A 12,365-nucleotide genomic window follows, 5' to 3' on the forward strand; every position below is an offset into this window, starting at 1 on the left:
ACTCTCAGCTTGGCTCCCGTGACGTGCAAACTTTGGGCATTTCTGTAAGGTCAGGTTCGCCGGATGCGAGAAATTACCAAGACAACGATATTGTCAGTGCATGTGAGGGTATATTAATTAATACTAATGTGTTTCCAATATTAAGAAATAATAAAACATATTGAGAGCAACAATGATGCATGGTAGTTGCATATAATAAATAATTTTAATTATATTTATATATTTACTAATCTAGGTAACATGTTTTGTTTAAGTAAGCCAACATCATCTCAACTCGGTCAGACTAGAGGCAAGTGAAGGCAACTAGACAAGACAGTGTTGCATGTGATTAGCTTGCCTTCTTTGACGGCCTGCCTGCCTCCTAGATACGGACCAGGTCGACTTAGCTAATACACAAAACAAATCGCATTACATTCACCCGAACCAACAAACGCTTTGTCCATTGAGATTTCAGAATCGCATCAGATATGGAAGTGATAAAGTCCAGGACTCCACACATGCATGATCTTTACACTTGCTTGCACACATGCCGCGAGTCTGGAACAAGAACACCCCGGATCGATCCCTAGGCTGAAAAGGATCATATATATAGCGTCTCCTTTCTGGAAAAAGGCGATGCAAAACGGATCGATGAGCTCTCACCACGTCACCCGTGCGTGCTGAGGAGCTCCGTCGTCCTGTCTGCGCGAACTATGGCAATGCATGGCGACCGACCTCTTCCGAACCAGAACGGCATGTCTGCAGGCTCGATCGCTGCAAGCATGCATGCCCGTTGGAAGACGCCGGAACGAAAACGGGTCGTCGAGCTCGAATCGATGGAGGAAAGAGGAAAGCAGCGCGCCGAGCCTACCTATGGCAGTTAGCAGGGGAGGGGCCCTCTAGCGGCAGGGGTGGGGGGCTTTGCCCAAAACCACGACAAGCGGAGGTTGCATCCAGAAAAGTCCACGCCCTTTCTCTCCTTTCTCTCTCTCTCTCTAGCATCGACCTGCTGTCGAGTCCTCACTGGTCAATTCAGCTGAGCGATGAGAGAGACGGAGTGACGGGAGGCTGACACATGGCCGGGTATTGAGGCGCGGAATTGAATCTGATTAAATAATGCAAAAAGGTGGCGTGCCAGGACGGAGGACAGAAAGCAATCACGAGACGGGAGGGGTTGGCCTTTCGCCTCTAGGGTTCCGGGTCGCCCACCACCTTACCGGAAATGGCAATTGCGGGACGCGCCCCCAATCACTCACCACCCCTTTCGTCTCGCCCTTTTAACCCAATCCCCTCTCCACGACTCTCCACCCATCTCCTGAGTCCTGCCTGCGCTCGCCTCAGCTCCTTTCTTCCCCGCCCCTTGGCTTTTGCTTGGTTGCATCGGGCCGGTCGAGCCGGAGAGGAAAAGCTAGCTAGCAGCTACCAGCTCTCGGCCGGCGGTGGTAGTCTGCCTGCAGCTGGGGTTAGCTGCAAGGGTTGGGAGCTAGCCATGGGGAGGGGTCGGGTGGAGCTGAAGCGGATCGAGAACAAGATCAACCGCCAGGTCACCTTCGCCAAGCGCCGCAACGGCCTGCTCAAGAAGGCGTACGAGCTCTCCGTGCTCTGCGACGCCGAAGTCGCGCTCATCATCTTCTCCAACCGCGGCAAGCTCTACGAGTTCTGCAGCGGACAGAGGTATACGCACGCATGCGTGTGCGAACACCACGCACGCACATATATATACATGGACACATGGTACATGTGTGTGTTCTGTGGCAGTTGCCGGAAGCCGCAGATCCTCTCGGATCTGACATCCGGGGAAGCGCGGGGTGGTGGCGGGAGCTTAGACGGTTTTTGTGCTTGTTTATACGGGCGTAGTTTCACGGGGATCTGGGTACCACAGGGTGGATCCGCACGTGCGAGGGCCAAGCTCGTCGTTTCTGATCTGTGATTCGTTTTTTAGGGTTTAATCTGGGAGTACAAATTAAGCCTCATGGATTTCTTTCCGAATTAGCTAGGGTTCTGAATTGCTCCTTGGCTTGTGAAGAATGGTGATTTTAGCAGATCTGGCCAATTTTCGTTTGTTCCTGGGGTTGTGGACTTTGTATTATTGATGGATCGATTGGTCTAGAGGTGCCGTGAATCCCCAGTTAAATTAATCGCTATTTGTATATGCATAAAGAGCTACAAAGTTCGGGTGAGCAAAGGGCGAGGACTAGGGCCCTCTATCGAATTTGTCGTGTTGCACGTACATGTAAGCTTTAATTTCACCCGGGATCGAATCCGGCCGTTTTTCTCAGATTTTTCATTTGCATGTTTTAGTCTCATATTTGGCAAGCTTAGCTTAGAGGCTCAGTTCAAGCATGAATGGACGTCGCGTGTTGCTTATTACTAGCTGATCTTCGAATGCAATCTCTTTGAAAATAAAAAGGAATTTTGTTACTGCCAAATAAATGAGATTTAGTACACGTTATAAACCTTCTCTATCTATCCCTGCGTCCCTCCCACGGCCGGTCAAAAATAGGAATACATTTATACTGATATCATTATGAAAAGATCTCAGTTGCATTTGCTTCATATGGAGTAGTGTATATATAATATTTTTATCAAGTACCCATATCATTGTTCATGATCCGAAAAGGTCATTATATATATGACAATCTGTTTTAATTAAATGACTCAAAAAACCATTGAAATCAACCCACATTAATTAGCAATGTTGTCTAGATCAAGTAAGCCCTCACACAATTAAAATTAAACCGTTAGCATTATTGTCTAGATCAATTAACCCAATCAGATTTTTTCACTAACCGTTATTACTGGGAAGACTATAAGATCAAACCATATGGGTGGTTAATTTGTTTATATATGGTAACGTCTTAAATTTTTTTGTATTGCCTAGGAAGATCTCTTAATTTCCACAATGTTCTGTAACGTAACTAGATAATCAGCATTGTGTCCAACTCTCTTGCTGTTTGTCTAAGGCTTGTGTCAGTATTAGTTTTGTTGGGATGCTGAAAATTTTCAGTTAATGATTCCATGATCCAGCAAGTGCGGCAAGCTTTTAATATTTTATAAATTTATTAGTTCTAAATTTGGAATTAAATTCTCCATTTTATATTGCAATTTGCAAGTGTGTAGAAATACTATATTATATTAAGGTTTTCTTTACTCCAAGATTTGTTCTGTAAGCGGGATAGTATATATTGTTAGCTTTAATTTCTTTCCAATAATATAAACATGCTCATCTTTTGCACCTCATATTTTATATACATGTTTGTAATTTCATTTTGGGGGGGGGGGGGGCTAACTACTCTAACGTTATATATTTTTTTTAGTTTGTAATATTATTTAAGTGTATATATAACTGAACACCTTGTAAACAAGATTCCTAGGACTGCCCTGGAGGTATAAACTAGAGTACAATCAAGTGTCAGGTTTCAAATGTCATTCGTTGTGTCCCACTGACTCCACCTTTCTGATCGAACTGTCCTTTCATTTCACTGCATTTCAATCCCCTTGCCCGCAAAACTCTCCAAAGCAAAAGCTTTATCATATGTCCCTTCTATGGTCTACACAATTGGCACCTATTGCTCTACACTAGTATTTTATGCATGCTGTCACATATATATGCATGCATATCTTCAACATATATACTATATATATGCATGCAAATCTTCAACATATACTGTATACTAGATTTTGTTCATGATCACTCACGTCTTTTTTCTTTCTGAAAGTCTAAAGCACATGTTGTTAGGGCAACTGACACTCCCGGTATTGGGGGAAATTAAATACTCTATATATGGTTTTGCTGGGTCAAGACATAATTTTTCTATTATTTTGTTTGTTAGAATGTATCGTAAGCTTAAATCAGGAATTTTCTGTGTTATAACTGCGACAGATGTAAATCACATTAATTATGTGAACTTGAAGTATTGATAGGAAGATATAGTAAAACTAGCGATGCTATAAGATTTGTTTCGTCGACAAGCATATATATGCTAATACGTATACAGCTTGGACGCAACGAAAAACAAAATTTAGTTGCATATTATTATCCTTGTTGACAATGCTTCATCTTCTCCATGAACCACATATTTTCTGTGGTCTGCTAACTATCCATGCTAATTTTGAACTTGTAGCATTACCAAAACACTTGAGAGGTATGAAAAAAACAGTTATGGAGGACCAGATACTGCTGTACAGAACAAGGAGAACGAGGTAATCTAAGCTCGACACATTTATTTACCTGAATCAATGTCAGGAGTTCTCTTCTGTTTTACTAGTATTATATTTCCTCATACAAAGATTCTAGTACTCATTGGTTTGATGAAAACTTAAATCCATATATTGATGTTTAAAAAATTAGTTTCATGATTCAACATCTCTTTGTGAAAATTTAAAAGATACAGTGGTTTTGTTCTCGTACAGTTATCACATATAATTAAAAAGATTCTAGAACTCTAATTTGGAAAATACAGTTATTATAGAAGCTACATCTTCGTTTTGTTCAAGTGAACATCTTATTCTGTTTGTGTAGGGCTGGCAATTACAGAAGCTACATTTTCGTTTTGTTATTTCCTGTTTCTTTTTATCGCGTGTACTTCCCAATTAGAGTTACTAGAATCATGGATATATAATTCCTATGTTGTAGAAAACACAAGTTTACATTGAGCTGTTGTCAAAGATGATATAGCTCCAAATATCATTGCATCTGAACTGATATTCCATTCCCGTCACTATTGCCCAGCCACTATTTGCTTCAAAAGCATTTAATGCTCACTTTTTTTTCAATATATTTTGCGGACTGAAGTACCTCTTATTTTGCAGTTAGTCCAGAGCAGTCGTAATGAGTACCTCAAGCTGAAAGCGAGGGTGGATAATTTACAGAGGACTCAGAGGCAAGTTGACTCTACGTTTGAGTTGTATCTTCGCAACAAAAGGAATCTCTCTTGCCCGATCCACATTGTCCATTAGAAAAATTGCTACACATGTTTGGACAATTTCATCAAAATAAATTTGTGGAACTGTCATTTCCAGTGTATGAACTATTAGTTAGGTACCAGGTAAATGACATCCCTTTTCAGGGAAAAATGTTTCTGTATTGTTTGTTTTGCCCTACTTTGGTGATTAACTAGTACAAAACATAAAGATTCATTGCATAGCTAAAGCATTGGGTCTTCAGCATATATGCACACCTGAAAAGAGTTTCAGAATTCTCATAACCTTTGAATTAGATATCATTTATGTACACTAAATGAATCCAGAAACCATAATTTAATCTCAACGAAGTTAAACTAAGTTTCTTAATGGAATGTGTAATGCTTAGCTAAGATGCACATATTTGATTTTCGCTTTATTCGCAATTACAGGAATTTGCTTGGTGAAGATCTGGGGTCACTTGGTGTCAAAGAGCTTGAGCAGCTTGAGAAGCAACTTGATTCATCCTTAAGGCACATAAGATCCACAAGGGTAATTCATTGAAGAAACCATTTTCTAATGCGTTATTTCTTTTGGATGAAGCTAGTGTTGATAACACAGTTCATATTTCTAATTAACAAGCCATTTTGAATATAGAGTACTCTATATATAATTGTGATCGTCACACTAGTACACAAAAGTTTTATACTGTTAGTGGTAAACCTATTTGCACTGACGTTTTTTACAATCATCAGTACTAGAGGCCAATAGAAATAATTTTTATACAAACGTGTAACTGAAAACCTCCACTGGTAGTTGAACTAAGAAAACCGCTAGTGAAACTCGAGTTCCATAGGCGGTCCAGGTAATAAAACCGTTGGTGAAAATATTTTCCAAGAAACATAAAAATGAGTTTAAAAATAGCAAAAAGATATTTTTATTAGGAGGGAGGTTCTCAACTACGTATAGTATAGTACTCCTATTTTATAGTATATAGTACTTTAATTTGTTATGGTACTCCTGTTACCTTTTAGAAGGTAAGATCTTATAGAAATCATAACCCTTGTTTTATTATAAAAAATAAAACAATCAAATGATATAATTAAGCAAATTTCTAGAATCGCACCATCCCTCAAGTAATAAATATCTTTTGCCCCTCCTTGTTTGCACCGACATGATCAGGCATAGACGGAGTCAGAAAAAAAGTTTAGAAGGGACGACTGATCTAAACTGCTGCAGTATAGAAGCCCCTTCTACATTATATTGTGCACATTTTAGATTAGGAGAGGCTCTAATGAGACTATATGGGATCCGAAGCGGTAGGGGATCTCGAGCCTCGCCTGCCCCACCGCTCCATCCGTCTCTTTGATCAGGTAAAGAGAACCGTTTGGTATACACGATGAAATTGTACACGCACGTGAGTAATTTTTTATCTTCGCATTAGCTTGAGTAAGTTTGAGTAGTGAAGTGTCAAGAGCATAATAAAACTACCAAAGCCATTTTTCTACCCCCAAAGTTGTTATCAGAACGGTGAAGAACTGCACCACTTGTATCCTTTAGTTAGATCTAAACTAGGGTCGTATATATAGAGCAGTTAGGTTTTTTTTTTCAAAGTCGCAAGATCTGATGTAAATTTTTCTTCACGTCATAAAAATGTTGTGAATCCCGTCAGTTTTTTTTTTAAATGCTACAACTTAAACTTTTTTATTACAAAATAAATAAGTTTGAAGAAATACACTTACATTTTATACCGTATGTCACGACATCACGTTACATTAAATAGGAAAGTTGGATTATACATGTACGTTCGATCTAATGGAAGATAGTTTCCCTAGCTATTTCTCCTCTACCACCAAGGAAGTCATAAACATCTTCATAATCTACTCCAAATCTTGATTCCCTGGCAAGATTTTAAAAAATGTTCTCCCACAATTCTCTATCTTAACTCCCAACACTGGCCCAACCACGCGGAAATATACACATGTATATTGATTGGCCAAACTAAAGATATAATGATGTGGGGAAGAATAACTGGAACATGGTTCTCAATGCAAATATACAAGTGAGAAAGAAAATATATAAGCAATCATAGTGATTTGGATATAGTCCATGATTTCTGATACAAAATTGTTATATATATTTTAGGAGTGGGATTTTTAAAACTATTGGAGAAGCTCAACAAATAATCTCCCAATTAAGTTTTTTAGCCACTTGAAAAACTTATTGATTTACCAATTGATTTTTGGAAACTATTAAAGATGCTCCAACATATGATAATTAACATATGGATTAACAGTCCATAGATATTTGAGAGTACCATCTATTGTAATTCATCTCTAATATTTTCTGTGACTAATGCACCTTAATTATTAGGTAGGTCTGGAATTTGAAATATTTTGAATGATGAAATTCATTTCATATAAAAAAACTCGACCTGCGGGGTATGAGAGCCCCATACATTATATTAAGAAGACTTTCTCATGCAAGTCGAGAAAACCCTCGAACACCTATCACGCCCATACACAACGGCACCATAACACATATGAGAAACGACTGCGATTGGGACCGGGCCTTAGACCCATGCTTTGGCGTGGTACTGACGAGGGGATTTCTTTAATCACAACCTGAAATTCGCTCCCATGGGAAGTCAACTCCAGGATCTGAGTAGTGCTGCTCAGACCACCTAACCAACTCAGCTATAACCCTTTCGCACATACATTTCATATAGGTATGAACGATTTTGTATTTTGTATCTTTCAAATGCTAATCAAGGAAATTTCTGATTTCGCAGACACAACATATGCTTGATCAGCTCACTGATCTTCAGAGGAGGGTATGCTATTAATATGATAGAATTTATAAATATTTCTACATGTAGATATATTTTTGGATGATTTCTTCCTAGATAAGAGCATATGTACTGTTCTAACTAATTAATGATATCGCTAAACCATGTCCAGGAGCAAATGCTGTGTGAAGCAAATAAGTGCCTTAGAAGAAAGGTATGCATGCATAATGGTCCTAACCATGTCCCTTAAATGCTGCATACATATTTTACCCGGTCTTGTTTAGATACTCGAGAAAGCATATTGTTATTTTGTTTTGATGTCATGTTTTGAGTTAAAGTAGATGGAATATATCAATAAAGCAGCATTGAGCTCTTCAAGTTGGAAGATCTGTTTATTAACAGCATATGCTCGTTGCACACACATATAATCTGCGTATATATGCTTGCGAATACATGTGCAATGAACACATTAAATTGAGTTTCCATGAGCACAAATATACACTGTACTGGTTCATGTTAATCAGTTGAACCAGCTATCACTTATATATGCTGTCTCCAGCAGCAGCTACGACCCTATCACGTCTCCAATCTCATCTATTATTTCAAACTTTACTCTATATATAAATAGTGTAATATACAGTACAAATTCTATATTTTACACAATCTGCTGTGGATAATACTTCTATATGCATGGTGTTTGTCTTAATATATCCGCCACAGGATGTTTTGCATAAGGAATACTGTTGTTCAGTTGTGGCAGCACAACTGTAATTCATATATTAACCTCTCAAAATATGCATTGTGCATATTGTTACATTTGACTGCTATTACAGTATGCATGTGATAACAGTATTTACCAACTAAATGAGTTTTAAGGGGGGTTTCTGAGATCAATGAGGTTTCTTGTTTCGTATAAAAAATTAATGTGGTTTCTTCACGTGATTGTTTTGCAAATAAAAAAGCTGGAGGAGACCAGCAACCAGGTGCATGGCCAAGTGTGGGAGCACGGTGCCAACTTACTCGGCTACGAGAGGCACTCTCCTCAACAGCAGGCCCCATCACATGTTGGCAATGGTTTGTTCTTTCATCCCCTGGAAGCTGCAGCAGAGCCAACCCTGCAGATCGGGTATGTCATCATATGCCTCCAGATGCATCATGTGATTCGCTATATCGTACATAAAGCGAGCCTGTGCATCGATCTGATCATGTCTTGTTGTTGTGTTTGGCATGCATGTTTGCAGGTTCGCTCCTGAGCATATGAATAACTTCATGCCAACATGGCTACCCTGAAGATGGATCTTGAGGCAAAGGAAATAAATAAAGATGCGGTGGCAGCATCATACTCTATGCAAGCTAAGAGTGACAGCTGTGTTTCAGTCACATATATGATCTAGTCTGTGTGTCAATGTGTCGAAAAACATGTCTGTGATTTTGTTATATGAATGTAACGCGCAATGAAACATACAGGACTAGCTGCTTGCTTGACGATGCGTTTGCGTGTATCCGTATAAATTAAAGGCTATAAGCCACATCGTATATGCGTACTGCACATGCGTGCATTATCTAAAGGGCGTGATTGAAAGCCTGCATAGATTCTAGGTTAGGTTCCACGGGTGCAGGTAGCGTAATGTTTGGATGCCTGTATTGGTCTTTGGACCAAGCTGGATTCATGGAACTAGAAAAAAAATATAAAATATTTTGACTTTTTTGAAATTTAAACCCACTCTCGATCTATATAGATTCAGAGCAAAACGAAAGTCATAAAATAGACGTGGGATCAGGGTTGAGTGTATCTAGTGAGCCAGGTTGAGTTGGTGCAGGCACACAAATCAAGAAAGCGTTTTATTTATATTTTTTGTTATATCCTTTTAATTGATATATCTAATTAATAAATCGATTGCACTTTCGTGTTTACAAAACTAAACTACTACACTTACTATATAACATATTATATATTTATTTATTCATCTTGTTAACCCAGTAAACCAAACATTGTTTCCTCTCCTAGCCTCGCATGCATATGGCCAAACCAATCACATTTGTATGTGTACCAAATCAATATGGCTCAACATGGTTCGGCTCTGTTGAGCACTAAAAAGAGCACCGGACGGTCCGCGCCTGTGGGCCGGATGGTCCGCGGAAGCGCAGAACAGATTAGGGTTCCAAGTTTCTTGCTATGTTTATTGGCGAGAATCTCGGGATTAGCTCGGAATTTTGTTGGTAACGGGTCCAGCCCCCTCCTCTATAAAAGCAGAGGAATACGATCGATTTAATCAATCAATCGAACCCTCAATCAATATAATTTACATTTATTCTTAGTAGTAGTTCTAGTCTAGTTCTAGATTAGTCTTCCAATCTCCAAAATCTTCGCTTCTCTTCGACTCTACGTCGATTAGAGGAGTCTATGTCGGCCTGCCGAGCCTAGACATCTCCTAGGATCTCTCCTCCCCGACGGGGTCCCTCCCGGGAGCGAGATCCAGGCGCCGCTGGCGACTTCCGCCGCCCCTGCGCACGCGCGGACCGTCAGGCAGGAAATCCTAGCCCTACGCCAGGCCACGGACCGTTCGCCCCTGTGCAGAGAGCACCGCCACGGTTCGTGTTGAGTGATTGGCGCCCGAAAAAGGTGTCAACATACTTTTGGCGACTCCGCTGGGGACAACACATCTAGACCCATCAAATCGGCCCTCAATGGCCGGTTCAAGGGATAGTTCTGAAGTCTCCCCCAACAACATTATAGAGCCGACTTGGGAAACCTTGCCGGCTCACGAACAGCTCCAGTTCGAGGAGAACAAGGAGCAGTTGATTCAAGAGGCAAAGGCGAAATTCCTGGCTAACTTCAAAGTGGACAGGAACAATAAAGTCGTCCGACAACGGGCGATGGATCCGGCTTCGCTCCGACCCACACCAGATATCCCCAATGTAAGTAACACAAACGAGCTACAATCTCTTAAGAATTATGTAGATGAACAACGAGAACAAATGCAAAGTATCATAGGGGGTATGCAAAATGATTATAGGAGACTAGTACGTGCATTCGATAAATCTACCATTGCAAATTTTCCTTCGCACGAGGTTGAATTAGGGGGAAACACACGTAATACATCGGTTATTTGTTGTCACGACCAGTCACAAACCCTTTATGGGATGCCGATATGATGGACACATACCCTGAGCAACCGCAAATCAGTAGTAAATCAGCTGATCTGCACATGTCTGGACCGTCCGCACGTGAGCGCGGACCGTCCGGACCCGCAGCGGCCGGACCCCTTTTTAATGAGTTACCTAGACATGCACCCGAGCCACAACATATGGCACAAAATCTAAACTACCCAGTCGGACCGTCCGCATACAACGACGGACGGTCCGCATATAATCACGGACGGTCCGGGCCAATGTTCGAACAATCCGCGCATGACTTTTTTAAGGAGAATTGTTACCTGAATCCTCACCCGTCCCAGCAACACTTCCCATCATACTATGCAATGCATCATCCCATTAATACAAAATCCAGAGCCCAGGAAAGCTTTCCGGCCCCTCCTAGAAGGCCAGAAAGGAACGATCAATCTTATTAGCCATATAGGGCAAATGACAATGCACCACATAGCTCAAACCAATGGGGGGGAAGACAACATGCTAATATCCAGCCAACCCCACCTATGTGTAACCAAAGAGTCGGTGGTCTCGCATCGGCTGCCATCGATATAGTGAGTGAGGAAATAGCCGGGGGTTCCGAGATAAGCTCGGAGTAAGCATGGTGCCTGGGGGGCAATCATATCGGAAACCTTATGACAGCCGATTTGATCACCACCCATACCCCCAGGGAACCAGGATACCCGAATTCGCGAAATTTTCGGGTGACCAAGGAAAAAACACGCTCGAACACATAGGCCAGTTCTTAGCACAATGTGGGAAGCATTTCACATGCATTTATTTTCATTGTCTTTAACAGGAACCGCATTCGCATGGTATGCCACTTTACCTCCTAATTCTATTTTGCCATGGGGGAGTTAGAAAAAAAATTCCATGATCACTTCTTTTCCGGTGATTATGAATTAGATCTGGTAGACCTAGTGGCCCTGCGACAGGGGACGGACGAATCGGTTAATGAATACATCCGGAGGATCCGGGATACAAGAAACCGATGCTTCCAAATACACTTAGTAGAAAAACAGCTAACAAGATTAGCCTTTAATGGACTGAGATATTATTTAAAAAAAGATTAGAATGCATCCAATTTTCACGCTAGCACAATTACACCAGAGAGCTTTGGCTTGGGAAAGCCAAAGCAAAGAAACTGCCAAAACCATTCGTCACAATGTCCATATAGTAGAGTGCGACCAAGGTAGCTCGGACGACGAATCAACAGAGGTATATGCCGCTGAAATGGTTTGACCAAAGCAGGCCAAATCTTTGGCTTGTTCTTCCTTGCAGCCGGTTCAAAAGAAACGACAAGAGGAAGTTAAGTTTACATTTAATGTTGGTAAATGTGATAAAATATTTGATGAATTACTCAAAAATGACAACATTAAAATAAATCACACTGTTCCATCCGCCGACGAGCTAAAACGTCGTGCATACTGCAAGTGGCATAACTTATTTTCTCATGCCACTAATGATTGTAATGTATTCCGTCGACAGATTCAATCGGCCATTAACGAAGGACGATTGAAATTTTAGGAAATGCAGGTGGGCACGG

The 12,365-nt window shown here is 40.8% G+C and overlaps 1 protein-coding gene across 1 annotated transcript; it reads left to right on the forward strand.

Annotated features, from left to right (window-relative positions):
• The first annotated feature begins 1,436 nt into the window (after positions 1 to 1,436).
• On the forward strand, positions 1,437 to 9,134 carry LOC542506 (MADS27). Its single transcript, NM_001112055.1, is given in 8 exon segments — positions 1,437 to 1,653; positions 4,104 to 4,182; positions 4,792 to 4,862; positions 5,334 to 5,433; positions 7,673 to 7,714; positions 7,842 to 7,883; positions 8,632 to 8,795; positions 8,911 to 9,134. Coding segments are annotated over 8 exon segments (732 nt in total). The 5' UTR covers positions 1,437 to 1,468; the 3' UTR covers positions 8,960 to 9,134.
• The last annotated feature ends 3,231 nt before the right edge of the window (positions 9,135 to 12,365 follow it).

This window comes from Zea mays, chromosome 2 (genome assembly GCF_902167145.1).
Source record: "Zea mays cultivar B73 chromosome 2, Zm-B73-REFERENCE-NAM-5.0, whole genome shotgun sequence".
NCBI classification, from domain to species: Eukaryota; Viridiplantae; Streptophyta; class Magnoliopsida; order Poales; family Poaceae; genus Zea; species Zea mays.